The sequence below is a fragment of the Physeter macrocephalus genome, chromosome 5, assembly GCF_002837175.3.
Source record: "Physeter macrocephalus isolate SW-GA chromosome 5, ASM283717v5, whole genome shotgun sequence".
Classification (NCBI taxonomy): Eukaryota; Metazoa; Chordata; class Mammalia; order Artiodactyla; family Physeteridae; genus Physeter; species Physeter macrocephalus.
The window spans coordinates 67,508,160-67,524,933 of NC_041218.1; the positions used below are offsets into that span (position 1 = coordinate 67,508,160).

Below are 16,774 nucleotides of genomic sequence, written 5' to 3' on the forward strand. Positions count from 1 at the left end.
TTCCTTGAAAATCTGAGGTTATATCTCACAAGATAGTAAAGTCAGGGCTACAAACAAGCAAAACTAAATAAAATGTTCATTGTGATTATTAGTTGATACATTTAGAAAAACTAGGAAAAAGAACCCTGCTATAGTCTCAAGCATCTTTAGCCTCAATTTTATCATAGTTTTAAAACCATGATTATCTTCAGATCTCTATTTGCATAAACATAAGCTTAAAGCAAAACTATCATTTTAGATCATGAATCTCTATGAGACCTTGTATCCTCAACCCTTCTCTTGGTTATATTCATTCTCTAATATGTAAACGCCTAAAGTAATGATGATGTCTTCTCTCAGTAATGTCACAGGGGTTAGCTCTTTCCTATGTAATAATAATAATAGGTGATTTTATATATAATAAAAATATTATGAAGAAAGTGCTGAATCAACCTGCTGTGGGAAATAGGTTTACAAGAATAAATTATCACAACAGCAGACGTTCAAGACCAATAAAACCTTCACCATAGGATTGAGCCATGACCATGCCTTTATAGTTGTAGTATTATATGCAATTTTAAACTAATTCATTGGTGAAAGAAAAAGCCCTAGACCCAGGCTGATCTAAAATTAAAAAGGTGAATTTTTAAAAAGTTTTTGTTTGTCTGGTATGGAGAGGAGGGATGGAAATACACTTCCTTAGAGTGCATTTTCACTTTTCATAATCACCTGCCTTTGATAAGTACTGGGGTTAAGGGCCCTTGCTGATTAGTAACCGTGTTTATTGACTGGGTTCACAGGGCTTCTACATACATTACCTTTTTTTTTTTTTTTTTTTGCGGTACGCAGGCCTCTCACTGTCGTGGCCTCTCCCTTTGCGGAGCACAGGCTCCGGACGCGCAGGCTCAGCGGACATGGCTCACGGGCCCAGCCGCTCCGCGGCATGTGGGATCCTCCCGGACCGGGGCGCGAACCCGGTTCCCCTGAATCGGCAGGTGGACTCTCAACCACTGCGCCACCAGGGAAGCCCCATACATTACCTTTTTAATCCTCACAACACTCAAGTCTTCTGACTCCAGGTTCCATGCTTAAACCCTCAAATCATTTGGTAAATCAAACATGTTAATGCAATTTGCAGGATGACCAGTATAAGAAATGTATTTTTAATTACATTCTTTAATTATTTATAATCAAAGGAAAGCAAATAAATTGAAGCATTTCCCTCTCTTGGAAAAAAAAGGTGGACTTCCTGTCTTTCACATACGTTTAATTTCAACAGTTCTGTGGTCATGATGCAATAATGGAAATAAAATGAGATGCCTCTCAACTCTAAGATTTTATGATTTAGATAATGAAGACCATTTGAAGCCAACTTTTTGTTTTGCTTTTTTTTTTTTTTACTAACTCATTCCAATGAATTGCACAATGAATTAATTACAGTATTAACACTGTTATTTATTTCAAGGATTAAACTATCTAACATTTCCCCTTGGGCATTAACATTCTAGAAAAACACCTACCTTGAATTCAACCATGAGGCTGCACACCTCAAACCTCCAGATTCCTGTTAAAAACAAAAACAAAAGCAAAAAACCTTATTCACCTTGGTTGTTTCTACCTGGGCTGAGAGAGTATTGGTAAATTATAAAAAAAAAAAAAAAAAGTAATTTAATCCAAAATCATCTATTCAACCACACCTTTTCAGCATGTGTTACCGTAAGGTCAGAGAATAAAATAATGAGGTATAAGTCTCTGAGTGAGCCTACAGTGTTGTGAGAGAAAACACACTTCAGTGTGGTAATTGCTATAATGTAAGAGCATATCAAGAGAACTGGAAGCAGAGAGGATGCTGAAATTTAATGGATCCAAGAGAATAATGAGGATGAAGATGAGTACCTTTAGTTAAACCTTAAAGAAATGGTAAAACTTCAATAGACAGATAATGGGAGAACAGCAATAACATGAAGAGGAGAAAATAATCTACTTTTAAGAACCTAGGTTATGAGAGACAGAAAGAAAAAATAAAGGCATGGAAAGGAAATGGCATCTGGTTTTAGAGACCTTTTTTGTATAGAAAATTGGCCGTCCCTATCTGAATTAGATTTAGAAACATTATTCTTACAAGATTGGATTGGGAGAAGTGATTTAACCATTCATCAATCTCAGTTGAGTTTATAGCAAGACGATTCCAGGTATATATTTATTTATCCATTTAATGCTCATGACAATTTTACAAGGATTTATGTCAGTAGTCCCATTTCACAGATAAGAAAAATGAGACACAGTAATGCAAAAAAAATGGATAAACCAAAATATCAAAATTTTAAGTAAAAGAAGATCAGTATTTTTCCTTTGTCTCAGCTTCCAATATGGTCCCATCTGGCACTGCTAACAATTCTGTCTTTATTTTAAACTTCGCTATTTTTATCTTGATTTTTTGCATTAATTTTGATTTTTAAAATACTGCCTTAAAATAGTATTGATCTTGATTATTGAACTTTTTAGTGCACTTGTAAATTTTCCATCCCAGGCAGGTGCCTCACTTGCCTCACCCTATTGCCGGCCTAAGTAAGAGGGAATTTCACTTATACATCAAAGTTCTGTTTTATTTCTTTAATAAAAAGAAATTATTTCCTTTTATTTTTATTTAATCATTAAAATGAATTCCTTCACCAGAAGGAATGGAATTATGACTAAAACTGAAACTGAACTTAAGTGATAACTCTGAGTTTTAAATTATCTTAAGTTCAGATCACCAGTTTTCATATTTTTTCCCTAGAAGAAAGAAGAGAACAAATGATTATCACTTTATAGATAAGACATGTAATGGCTCAGTCACAAAGTTAAAGCTAAGCTTCCCGGTGCTGAATGGGACACACCATATTAGAAGCTTCTCTAGGGACAAGTTTGAAGAAAATGAAAATATAAAGTATACTTACATGAACAAATCTAGGCCAAATAATTTGGATCGAAAGAGTAAGGTTTTGTAAAGAATATGTGCTTCTGAATTAGACACAGTGAGCTTGAATTCTCCTTCGGCCACTCACTAGCTGGGTGATCTTTGACAAGTTCCGAAGCCTCAAGTTTCCTCATTTATAAAATAAGCCTTCTCAAACCTACCTATCACTGTTTGTGTTAGAAAGAAAAAAAAGAGAACATAGCTAATAGTATTTATCAATTAGGATCTCAACCTATGACAGATGGTACATACAAAACAGAAAAATTCAGGAGTTTTTTTTTTTTAGAGGTTTTATATATATGTAAGTAGAAGGACAGAGAAACCTAAAGGGATAATGCATCTGAGGGGACAGTTGCCTGAATCCAAACGAGAGAAAAGTCAGATAGAGTTATTTGTCTTTAAAAGTAGTGACCTTTGGTGGAGGAAGCCAAGGAAATAAATACTCAGACCTCACTCTCCTCTCTCCCTCTGATTTCCAACCAAACCCGAAGCTAGAGGGCATTGAAGCCCAGTTGCTTTAGCCCATGCAGGCTGGTCTTAAGGGAAGACTGCCAGGAACAGAAGCATGAAGAAGGGGTTTAGAGGAGCAAAAGGAAGCTCACCAATGCACAATAAGAGCTCATAATTACTGAGCATTTTCTATGTAACAGACAAAAACACTTGTGCATTTAATCCAAATAACAATCTTTTAAGGCGAAAACTGTTATTTTCCCATTTTACAGATGAGGAACCTGAGGCTTGCTGTAGTTAGGTGACTACACAACCAAGAAAGGACAGGGGAAGTGAATGCAAGCTATCTCTGCCATGCCCCATCATTGCAGAAGAACAGTAAATGGTAGTGACTGGTTTCATAATTATCATCACTGTCATCAAAACCATTGAATTCCAACCCCTCTAGCAATCATATTTCCAGGAATTTATCTCATAGTTATAATTCATTAGTATAATAAAGTATGTTCAGAAGTGTTGTTTGCAACATTGTGTTAGCAAAATATAGGCAAAATTTAAATGCCTATGAACTTGAACAGATTAAAGAAGTTATAGTACATTTAAAAGATGGAATACCTTGATACCTTGTGGTCAGTAAAAAGAAGCAGCTCTATGAGTACTGCCTACTGTTATTTTGATATTGGTTCAGAACAGTGTGTATGTCACCATTTCTGTTAGAAAATAAAAATTACTCTGTTATCTGTATTCTTGTAGATGAAAGAATATTAAATATGTCTGGAAAAATACTTAAGAAACTGGTAACTCAGTTGCCTTTGGGGAAAGCAACCGGATGGCAGGTGAAATAGAGATACATTTTTATTGCACACATGTACTTTGAATTTTTTTACCATGGTCATGTGATACCTATTTTAAAACATAAATTAATTAAGGAAAAAATCAAATGGTATGTTATTAGTTACCTTCCGGGGACTTATATAATTTGGAAAACAGTGACAGAAAATGTACATGCATAAAATCCAGCTTTCTTTCTCTACATCATGAGCGATTTGCTTTCTCAATAACGACAAAATCCTTTGCCATATCAGCTTCAGTTAAATGAATGCAAAATAAGGAGTAAAATTCCATCTGTATTTTACAGTGCTTTGCCCATGCTGCAAAAGCAAAAGCTGTAGGGAAAACAATGAGAAAATTAGCACCTTGAAGCCAGGTAACAGTTAACTCAGAAGGCAGGCTAAGCATAATATCACACTCACAAAGAGCCCAGACTGAGAACACCCCAGGAGGACTGCTGTTGTTGTTGTTGTTGTTGTTGTTTTTAAAAAAACAAAACTCTCTTGCCCAAAGGAGGCAGGTGGCAAAGAGCTTAACCACAGCTCCCTAAACCCCTGGGGACTTACAGAGCTCTGTCCCTCGGGTAAGACCGCTATCCTTCCAGGTTTTCACTCTTTCCAAGAAACCTGACATGCTGTTTTTCATGGCATTTTCAAATTGGGAAGATCAGGACGGAAAAACTTTGCCCATCGGGAATAGCGAGATTGGCTGATAAAATGATGGAGTTGATGATTAACTGTTACCTGGATAGCCAGTTTTTAAAAAAAACGATGCGCCAACCTGAGTTTTAATTGTTGATCTCCTCCAGCTGTTGCCTGGGAAAATGTCCTTCCTTGGAGGAGGCATTTCCAGGAGTTTCAGCAAGTTTCCTTAGGATCTTATGGTTTCTGAGATTCGATTTCCTTCGGGCTGCGGGGAAGGACGTAGGAGGTTGATACCAGACGCTACGCTTCGGAGGAGAACAGATCGCCTACTCCAAAGCAACTCCGGCCTGAGCACTTAGCCCCTCCCGTTTGGGGGTCCCAGGGCCCCGCCCCCTCAGAGCAAAGCCTATAAAACCGCTGCGACCAGGGTTCTTCCTGCCGGTCTGGGTTCAGTCCGACTCCAGGGTCAGCGAGGTACCCCGCCAACTTCCCGGAGCATCGCGTGCCCTAGCCATGGCCCAGGGGCTGTACCACGAGGAGTTCGCCCAGGCGGGCAAGCAGGCGGGGCTGCAGGTCTGGAGGATCGAGAAACTAGAGCTGGTGGCCGTGCCCGAGAGCACTTACGGTGACTTCTACGTCGGGGATGCGTACCTGGTGCTACACACGACCCAGGCCAGACGGGGATTCACGTACCGCCTGCACTTCTGGCTCGGTGAGAGACGGCGGGCGGCCGGGCCCGGGCGCGCCCAGGTCGGGGAGGGACGAGGCCGCTGGGGGTTGAGGTTTGCGGGCTGGTGGGCAGGGCAGCGCTAGCCGGACGGGCCTGGAGACACTTCGCGCCGGTTGAGCCCCCGTGGGCCTGCCCCCGCCCCCCCCACCCCACCCCACTTTGGGCCTGGGCACCTTTTCCCCGCCGGCGTCCGCTCCTGCAAACGCGGCTGCGAACGCGGGGCGCAGCGAAGTCGGGAGCAGTCTTACCTCGCTAGCTTTGACCTTTGTCGTGTCCATCTCCCGGGTTTTGGCGCCGCTTCCTCTCGCTTCTCCCCCTTTCACTTTCCAGTCTCCAAACCCACCTCCCGCCCGGGGCGGCCGCCTGCTGCACCCTGGCGCTGGCCAAGTTCGTCTCACCTTCCGACAGGTTCAGTCCTGGTTCCCCTGTCAGCGAGGAGGTGAAGTCAAACAAGTTTGTGGGCATTCGCCGCAGACGGCGAGAATTCCTTTAAGAAAATTAGTTAGTTTTATTTTTTGCCCTTGGGCGTCAGCTTACAGTTCTCTATTATTTGCGGCGATTAATGTTCTGGGCCGCTTTAAATCAGATTCCAGCCTGCCCCGCGCTGCTCGCAGGTTTGGCTAAGAGAAATTCCTGTTGATTAGGATGCTGGCGGCTTTATCAATATAAGTAAATAGCTTTATATGGCAGAGTTTGTATTTAGATGAGTTACTTTATTATAATAATAATAATGATTATTTTTAAATTTATTATTTATGTATCTGAACAAGAAGACAGTTTGGAACAAAAAAGCTGTTTCATCAGTAGTAATTATTTTGGGCTTCACCCGAGCCAGGCTCTCAGGACACTGGGTCTTGAGTGTTCTACTTTTCCCACCTTCTACTTTTGCTCGTAAACATCCTGAATGTCTAACCTCTCCCTGTGAGATCCTGTGCCAGTGGGCACACCCCGTCTAACAACGCACCGATTATCTGAGCCTTATTGCCTTCTTTTAAAATCAGCTTGCCTCCCCTAGACTGTGTTTATTTTTAGTTTTATTCATGAGTTTATGGGGAAAACACACAAAACCACACACACACATACACATTTTGAAGTCCCTGAAAGTCATTTTTTCCCCTAACATTTGAAGATTTTAAGAAACAAAATGGTGGAGAACATTAAGTGATGTTCTCAATATTAGCAAACACCTGGAGCAAACACTCCAAATGAGAAATCCAAAGAGGGAGACAGCACTGTTTCATTACAGCACTTGATGTTAAAATATTGTGCTTGCTTGAGGAGGCTGAGGCTGAGATCTAAACTCATTTTGGTTTCCTAGTGTAATGTCACTGTTCCTATTATCACAGACAGTGATCTGTTTATATTTTATACCCCCTAAAAGAAACTCCCCACTGAAACCTTAATGTATAACTTATGTTCATGAATGAATGATGCCACATAGAATAATAATGTCCTTACCTTGGTTTTTCTGTTTAGAACTTGGATCTGGAATGAGTAAAAGTGTCTGAAATACCACATCTGTCATTTTGGTGAATTAAAATGTGAAAGAACTTCGTATCATGCTGTAGACAGCAGTTAAGTTTCACTTTGTCAGAGGATTCCAAGGGGGCTTTAAACACAATTGCTTTAATTCTATAGGTTCTTTCTTATCCAGGTAAGTTCTTCAAGCACTGTGTTTCGTAGGGTTTACAGATTCGAATTAACCCATTCATTTAGTGCTCATCCATTTCAAAAAAATGTAATAGAAAATGCTTTGGGCAGAAACATTTTATGATCTTAAAGGTCTACTAAAACTGAACTTAATAGTGTGTTAATTAATAAGTTAATTCAGTAACTTTCAACGTTCCCAGAATTGTTTGCCCAGCATTTTTGCATATGAATGATTTATGAACCTTCCGTGAAACTTTACAATCTCAAAGGTGCAATAAAACAAAAAGTGATATAACCCAGGTAAAATGTGATGAGCACTATGAAAGAGACACCACGTGTCTGTGGTTATGGGGAAGCAGAGAAGCCTTGATGGAAAAAAGGAAAATGAGGGAAATTGGGAGGGATCTTGTGCCAAGAGAAAATCACGGGAACCGTGGAAAGTTTAGCGCACGATAGTCAGCAGGACCTGTAGGTGGAACTGTTCAGCAGCTCTTCCTACTTCAGTTCCCTGAAGCAAGCTGGATTTCATCCAATGTATTCTACTCTAAGACCTAAATTCGGGTGAATTTATGACAATTATTCAGAGGGACAGATTGAGAGAAAGTTCCAAGTGGGAGAGCTGAAGGTTCAAGGGAAGAGAAAGTCTGACTAAAGGAAGTCAGTTGGAAGGAAGATGAAAGAGAGTAGAGTTAAAATCAGCCTGGGATTAAAAAGGTGGCTGGTGTAGAAATGAAGAAACCCGCCAAGTAAGAGGAAGAAAGGGGAAACAGGAAGAAGTGGGACACAGAAAGGGAGAACAGAGGAAGAGTCATCTTTCCTGGTCTCTCCCTCAGTGTCTTTCCATAGTACCTTTGCATATCTCAGATTATTTCATTTTTTAAATTTATTTTTTGTTTCCTTTACAAAGTAGGAATTTGTTGCATGTAACTTAGAAGTTGTTGCATCGGTCCTTCCTGAAAAAACATTTCAGCTTTGTACCTAGCAGTTTAAATACATCTATCTGTGCTGGGCTCTTTGTAAGGCACGGGGGATCCAAAAAGTTGGGTTACATTATACAAGGTATAGTACAAGGAGCTTATAATATACAAGGGCTGGAGGGGATGCTGAGAACCTGGAGTTTTATACATTGCTTGAGGTAGAGGAGAATATAAAATATACAACCATTACGGAAAAGAGTTTGGCAGTTTCTTACAAAACTGTACATGCCACTACCATGTGATCCAGCAGTCGCATTCATGGGCATTTAATCCAGAGAAATGAAATTTTATATTCATGCAACAACATGTACATGCATATCATAGCAGCTTTATTTGAATAGACAAAAACTTGAATCAGCCCAGATATCTGTCAACAGGTGACTGGTTAAACAAGTGGCACATCTATACCAAGGAAGACTACTCAGCAACAAAAAGGAACAAACTATTGATAAACACAGCTCAGATGAATCCCTTAGGGAATTATGCCGTGTGAAAAAAAAAAACAATGCCAAAAGGTCTCATGCTATATGATTCCACTTATATAACATTTTGGAAATGACTGAATTTTAGATTTATTGTCACCAGAGGTTAGAGATGACATAGGGGAGGGAGGATTCAGGTGGGAGGTGGGTGTAGTTATAAAAAGGCAACATAAGGGATTTTTTGGTGGTGGAACTATGCAGTATCTTGACTATGATGGTGGATATATAAATTTACATATGTGATAAAATTGTATATAACTAAATGTACAAATACACACAGATGAGTTCAGGTAAAATTGGGAAAATATAAAAAAGATAAGTGGATTGTATCAATGTCAATATCCTGGTTGTGGCATTTTGTGCTGTACTGTACTTATATACTTATACTTTAATATACTGTAGTATACTAAACCGTACATACTAAAGTTTTACAAAATTTTACATTGGAGGAAACTTGGTCTATTGATCTGTGTGTCTATACCAATTGGTGTCTTCCACCAATACCACACTGTCTTACTTAATTACTGTGGCTGTATAGTAAACCTTAATATCAGATAGAATTAGTATTCGTACCTTATTTTTCTTTGTCCAGGTTGTTTTAGCTATTCTAGGGCCTGTGCCTTTTTGCATTAATTTTATAACAAACTAACTCATATAATCTGTAATAAACCTCAATGTGATTTTGATAGGAATAGAATTAAGCCTATAGATCAATTTGGGGAAAATTGACATTTATTATATTACAAGTCTCACATTCCATGAATACTGTCTTTATATTTATTAAGGTCTGATTTTTTATTACCATTTTGTAGTTTTTAGCATGTAGATCATGTACCTGTTTTGTTAAATATGTATCTGAGTATTTCAGTTTCGTTGAAGTGACTGTAAATGGTATTGTGCTTTTAATTTCAACTTTTGCATGTTCATTGTTTCTATATAAAAATGAGACTGCTTTTTGTTATTGATTAATCTTCATCATGCTATCTTGCTGAATGCACTTTTTCTGAAGAGGTTTATTTTGGTAGATTCCATAGAATTTTCTATGTAGGCCATCCTGTCGTCTCTAAATAGACACATTTTTTTCTTCCTTTCCAATTTGTATGTTTTTTTATTTCTTTTTCCTACCTTTTTGCAGTCGTTAAAATTTCCTGTGTTATGTTGAGTAGGAGTACTTGCCTTGTTCCCCATCTTTGGGAGAAAGGATTCAGTCTTTGATTATTAAGAATTTATGTTAGCTGTATGTGTTTTGAAGATGCTGTTTATCAAGTTGAGGATTTTCCCCTGTGTTCCTAACATGGCGAGAGTTTCTTTTTTATCATGAATGGTTGTTCAGTTAACTTAGTCATTAAACCTCTCTTTTTATTTGTGTTTTATATATAAAATCACATCCCCAAAACAATTTTAGGAAGTTTACAGCATATTTACAAATATAATATAACGTAGTATAAAATAACATAACACAAAACAACATAACATGGAAGGCATTGGGAAAATTAGCATAGGGAAAATAAATGAAGTCATAAGCATAACTCATTCAGAACATTTGTAAGTTTTTGAACACTTACTAGAATTTCATCATAATATAACTGCATTTGATTTTAGTCTTCATTTTCAAAGGCTAGTATTGGCTTCATTAAGACCTTTCAACGTCTTTAGAAGACTCTGGTTTATTCATACTGACATTCCCTGGCCTTGTACAGTGCATAAGCATCAACAAGTGATAGCATAATTTAACTAACTTACTTCTAGTTCATTCATTAGTCGCATGTCTGCCCATTTTCATCTACCTAAAGAGATTACGGTTTCAACTTGTACTCAAGGAAGAATATTTATATCAAATACATCATCCTCAACACCTTTCATATTAACCTTGATTTAAGTTTCCTTCTTAAAGCCTCTCTGTACAAATCTACATCTATGCCCTTACTAGTAATCTAATTTATGGATGGGAAAGTGGACAGAAGAATGACACTAGGCCCTTTCAGAGTGCAAAATTGCATGTGTTTTTTATGTGTTAAATAATTTTCTTTGACCACAACAAGTTCACAAAATTGATATCATGTCAAATACTCTTCTAGCTACTAAATTTTTTTTCTGAGAAGACACTTACTACACAGGTCCCCTCTGAGAGTGAGAGGAGTTGTAAATAAATCCAATTCTTTCTTTAACATACCTGACTGACTTCCTTTCTCTAACTTTCGTGAATAGCCTTAATTGGGGTTCCAGTTGAACTATAGTATTGTTACAGCTTCTGAACATTTATGCATCAATTATCCATGGAGGAAAATAACATTCCCCAATCACCTCAAAATTTTACTAGTAATGAGAGTCTGAGTATAAAAAATATCTACTAGTATTGTAATTTCTAAGAGCCTGTGCTTCAGAGTCACAGACACCTGCCTCTTGGTCATGTTCTATCAAAGGTCAACTTTATGACCTCAGGGAAATTACTTGGTCTCTCTAAGCCTCCACGTCCTCTGCTGTAACATGGTAGAAAATGGTTTCTGCTACTTTGGGTCACTTGAAGATTAAATCAGATTATCAGTGTAAAACACTAGCGTAGTGCCTGGCCCATAGCAAGGGTGCTATAAAGGTCTAAATGTTAGCTATTATTATTATTTCTAGAATCATTAATGATTTTCACACAGCTTAAGTAGTAGAAGTTTTTAAATGTCTTTTATAAATTTTGAGGTCCCATCAGGGCTGTCCTGGCTCTGATCTTTGTGTACATCGAAGACACTGGGTTTAAGAATTGGTGTTTGGCAGACCTACTAGAGCATGGACTTGAGGACATGGGGAGGGGGAAGGGTAAGCTGTGACGAAGTGAGAGAGTGGCAGGGACATACATACACTACCAAATGTAAATTAGATAGCTAGTGGGAAGCTGCCGCATAGCACAGGGAGATCACCTCTGTGCTTTGTGACCACCGAGAGGGGTGGGATAGGGAGGGTGGGAGGGAGGGAGACGCAAGAGGGAAGAGATATGGGAACATATGTATATGTATAACTGATTCACTTTGTTGTAAAGGAGAAACTAACACAGTATTGTAAAACAGTTATACTCCAATAAAGATGTTAAAAAAAAAAAAAGACCATGTTTGTTTACTCTCCATTAGAAAGCTTTAAAGATAAAAGAAAAAATTGTACTTCAAAAAAAAAAAAAAAAAAGAATTGGTGTTTGGACCTCAGTGAGGTTGCCTGGATGGGATCTGCATTAGAATTATGAAAATTAACTGTGTGTTGTGTGTTAAAATTCCCCGGGTAATGCTGCATACGTTAACATTCAAAAGATGCTAGCATTCTGGTTCCTTTACCCTCCCTTTTCCTTCCGAGAATATTATCTTATGCCAATAAGATAGTGAAGTGGGGACAAGTGGACTCAAAAACAGTGGTAAAGTCAAGTTACATCCATTTTTCCATTCTCAAAGTGTTGTTTAGCTCTGGCCCGTGATGTTTGTATTCCTTACAAATATTAACATTGACATTTTGGAAGCCTGGAGATTAATTCTGAGAAAGGCTAAAACAATTGAAAAATGTTTTCATAGCCATATCATTGACTATACCAAATGAATGTGAATCCTACTGGAATATATTATTATATCTTCCTGAACAGAGTCTGACAGCGGAATTTCTTTTAAAATTAAAAAAAAAAAAAGAATTGGAAAGTGGGAACAAAACAATTCTTTTAGTTATTAAAATAGCATTTTATATTATACCATTTCTGCTGATTATTCTGTTGAAGATGAACAATTTATGCATACATTTATTGTATTGGCATATAATTCAAAGAAAATTTCTGAGTGTTTTCTTATCAGAAATTCTACCTTAATCCTGTTTCTTGCTTGATAAATGAGGTGCTGTCATTGGCCGTTTCAGGAAAGGAGTGTACTCAGGATGAAAGCACAGCAGCTGCCATCTTTACTGTTCAGATGGATGACTATTTGGGTGGCAAGCCCGTGCAGAATAGAGAACTTCAAGGCTATGAGTCTTTGGATTTTGTTGGCTACTTCAAAGGAGGTCTGAAATATAAGGTGAGCACCTCTCTCAAACTGTTTTATGACCCCCTCTTCTTTTCCTATCCATCCACGCCTCATATCTTCATAGAATGAAAGTTCATTGAGGGCAGGGTTTTTTGTTTTGTTTTGTTTTTGTTTTAATCTGTTTTGTTCACTGATATATCCCCAGGACTCTCAAGACCCATAATAGGTGCTTGATAAATGTTTGTGGAATATATGGTATAATGTGTGAAATATTCTGACTTAATTTCATTTGATAGGTTAATTTTTAATGATGCTAAGTAAATATGGGCAACTTGGGCATTAATAGTTTTCATTTTTGCTATTCGGAAGAGTCACTTAATTTGCTGCAAATAATCCACAACTTGGGAATTTCAGTTGTTCTAGAATATATTAGTACAGTATTTATAACAATTATAACTTCAGTTAATACAAAGAACTATACACACATTTCCCAAATAGTGTAGTTTGATCTTGGAAATGATACAAATGAAACCACTGAGTTGAACATATGTGTGGTTGAGCCTCACAAACTCCTACGCATACACTGGCATACGCACCCACCCCATACACACACATAGAATTTATGTGTTTTAGCCTGAAACGATAATCATCAAATGGCTTTACTTCTGAAACAAACAAGCAAACAAAATCCCAAATAATTAAATAGTCTGTGCCTTTAAGGAGACCTTCAGCAAAGGATAGCTTTTCCTGGAATTCTCTCAGTGATGCTTGCAGACTGGCCATCCTTCACTATCCCCCCTGCCTCCAAGAGTGTTGAGTTAAAGTGTGAGGAACACCTTCTCTAGACAAACACTCCAGAAGCAATCTTTCTCAAAATCAAATGTCTCCAACAGGTGTTCTGCAGACTGTACCACCCCACCCGTCTGCCATATTAGCCCAGTGAAGACCTTAAACCTCAGAACTAAACTAGAATTCTGAATATATACTAAATTTGCCTACTGTGAGGCCCCAGTTTATTTCTTCTTTTTCCTGATCAGAGCCTTAGTTGCATATTTTGTGATGCCATTGGGATCAAGACAAAACACTTAAAAGTTCTCTTCTCTCTCTTGAAATCATTTTTGTACTCTAGGCTAGAAACTATTAAATATGAAACTGTTACCTCTTATTTTATTTAATTCACGAGTTACTTTTATGTGAAATGATCCTGAAACATCTCGTATGTCAGTGAACCCAAGATTTTGAATAAGCTGGGGCCTGTAGTTACTAGAAGCATGTACTGTGCCATCATCCTGGTTATGAACCCATTTCTGCCACATGTGGCTTGTTGGCCTCAGAGCAATTACATAAGCTTTCTGTGTTCAGTTTCCTCAAATGTGCAATGGGTGTAACAACAGCTTTCTTGTGTAGGTGTTGTAAGGATTAAGGATTAAATTCAATAATAAAAATACGTATGTTATAGTACATATGCCGTCATTCGGGTTTTATACTATTATTAATCCTTATCCCTATTTAGTGGGACTTCTGAAATCAAACTTCTGATTACATACTTAACAGTGGACATGATAAAAGTAATTGTACAATTATTGGATAATTATCTTCTAATTATCAACATTAAAACCACCACAAATCAGCATTTTTTAGAAAGAGGATGTTTGCAAATGGAGGTCAAATTTATCAGCAAAAAAATTCATTTTACTGTCTTATCACTAGTGACATCGAGCAGATGACAACGTGTGTAGTTGCAACAATACGTGATAGGAAATGTGGAAGCAGAGCTCATTTACTACCCAGAACAGCAAAGATTATTATGTTATACTTAATTTCATGCTTCTAGGAATATAATAAGCACTTCACATGTATTATCGCATTTAGTCTGAAAAACAGCTCTGTGGTGCAGTTTCTATCATTATCATCCTATTAAGATAAGTAAATGGAAGCTTAGAGAGACTATGTAACTTGCCAAGCTCTCACAGCTGCTGTGTGACTGGGTGATTGTCTGACTTCAGTGCCTAAGCTGGTAACCATGATGCTATGATGCTCTCAACATAAGTAAATCGTTCAAATGCCCAGATGAATTTTTTAATTTAAGAATACTCTATGGAAAGGATATTGTGTCTATTTGAAATGCGTAAAACGTGGCCAAGTCTACCATTCCCAAGTCAGCAACAACCACATTTAGTTGCTATATATAAGATAAAGATGCAGCTAGGAAACATTAAGATCATCTTCCCATGTCATTTAATCGACTTGAGTTTTTTCTTTTCCTCTGTGAGGTTTTATAGGGAGTTGGGGAGGGGTTACAGAGGACTAATTACTTACTACTGGGTTTCCCTGGTGGTGCAGTGGTTAGGAATCCGCCTGCCAATGCAGGGGACAGGGGTTCAAGCCCTGGTCAGAGAAGATCCCACATGCCACGGAGCAACTAAGCCAGTGCACCACAACTACTGAGCCTGCGCTCTAGAGCCCGCGAGCCACAACCACCGACCCCGTGAGCCACGGCTACTGGAGCCCGTGCACCTAGAGCCCGTGCTCCGCAACAAGAGAAGCCACCGCAATGAGAAGCCCACGCACTGCAATGAAGAGTAGCCCCTGCTCACCGAAACTAGAGAAAGACTGTGCGCAGCAATGAAGACCCAATGCAGCCAAAAATAAATAATAAAATAAAATAAAATAATAAATAAATACTTACTACTACTTCCTTATATTAAATCTCTGGCTAAGCACCTTTCCCAAGCTGAACAAGACCCAGCCCCAATCATGATTGTAAATAGCAAAAATCAGACATCTGTCATCCAGTAAAACTGTATTTATGGTGCCCTTGATTGAGAGGATCATCCACCTTGCTTTCATTCTGTAGAATAGGTAGAAAGAGGCTGGGAGTTTCCAGGGGTCATTCAAACAGTATTCACAGAAGAATTACTGTCTGATACAGACATGTATGAAACAAAAGTTTTTCTTTTGTGCATTTTTAGCATCAAATATTAGAGACAATTAATTTTTAAAATACCATTAAATGTTCACAGATTATATATACTCTGATAGTTCACCATATGAAATTATCCTAAATGTTATATATGTATTCTCAGTCTAAGTCAACTCTATATTTTATAACTTTTTTACAGAACACAGTGTTCTTATGCTATTTTTTTTATCAGATTGCAGTGTCCTTCTTATTAAAAAAAATTAAGGCGGCCAAGCATAGTAATATGTAGGTGAAAAACTTGAATTTATTTATTTATTTATTTTTGTGGTACGCGTGCCTCTCACTGTCGTGGCCTCTCCCATTGCGGAGCACAAGCTCGGGACGCACGGGCTCAGCGGCCATGGCTCACGGGCCCAGCCACTCTGCGGCATGTGGGATCTTCCCGGACCGGGGCATGAACCCGTGTCCCCTGCATCGGCAGGCGGACTCTCAACCACTGAGCCACCAGGGAAGCCCTGAATTTATTTTTATTGTATAATACTTTGTGCAGTCAAGAAATATGGCAATCTTTTTAAAATTATGAAGTGGGAAATTATTATATATTTGTAAAAGCTTGTGGTTGTAATTGTCTGGAAGTCAACATTTAGCATATACTAACAAAACCTTTTTATTCATGAGGGACTTTTGGAGAAGGGGAGAAGTCTAAAGTCAGTGGAAATTAAAAGAATGTGCTGTTGATTACATATGAAGCTTCATTTCTTTCTTTGGATTTACTGTATAATGTTGATGTAATAAATTTGAAAGTTGGATTATTTTATAGGCTTCTTATACTGCTAATTTTCTTACCATATTATCAGGGAGGCTTTTGATCAATAAATAACAGTTTTATTTACACTGCACCTTTATTCTGCATGTTACCTCATAGTTAATTATGGAAGTAAATAAAGATTATTGTCCTTAACATTTAATTCGGAAAAAGAATGAAAAAGGGAAAAGCTGATTTCAAATGGTGAAAGAAGATGTGCTTGATACAGTTAATCTCTTTTTCTTCAGCATTTCTTTTTTTTTTTTTTTTTTTTTTTTTTTTTGCGGTACGCGAGCCTCTCACTGTTGTGGCCTCTCCCGTTGTGGAGCACAGGCTCCGGACGCGCAGGCTCAGCGGCCATGGC

At 38.1% G+C, this 16,774-nt stretch overlaps 1 protein-coding gene across 3 annotated transcripts in view; it reads left to right on the forward strand.

Moving 5' to 3' along the window:
* Positions 1-5,314: 5,314 nt before the first annotated feature.
* Positions 5,315-16,774, forward strand: part of SCIN (scinderin) — an 82,464-nt gene continuing 71,004 nt past the window's right edge. For all 3 annotated transcript variants that reach the window (XM_024132013.2, XM_028490065.1, XM_028490066.1), the window contains exons 1-2: positions 5,315-5,575; positions 12,579-12,733. In XM_024132013.2, coding sequence (XP_023987781.1) covers positions 5,377-5,575; positions 12,579-12,733 — 354 coding nt within the window. In that variant the 5' untranslated portion in view covers positions 5,315-5,376. The remainder of the gene's footprint in view (positions 5,576-12,578; positions 12,734-16,774) is intronic.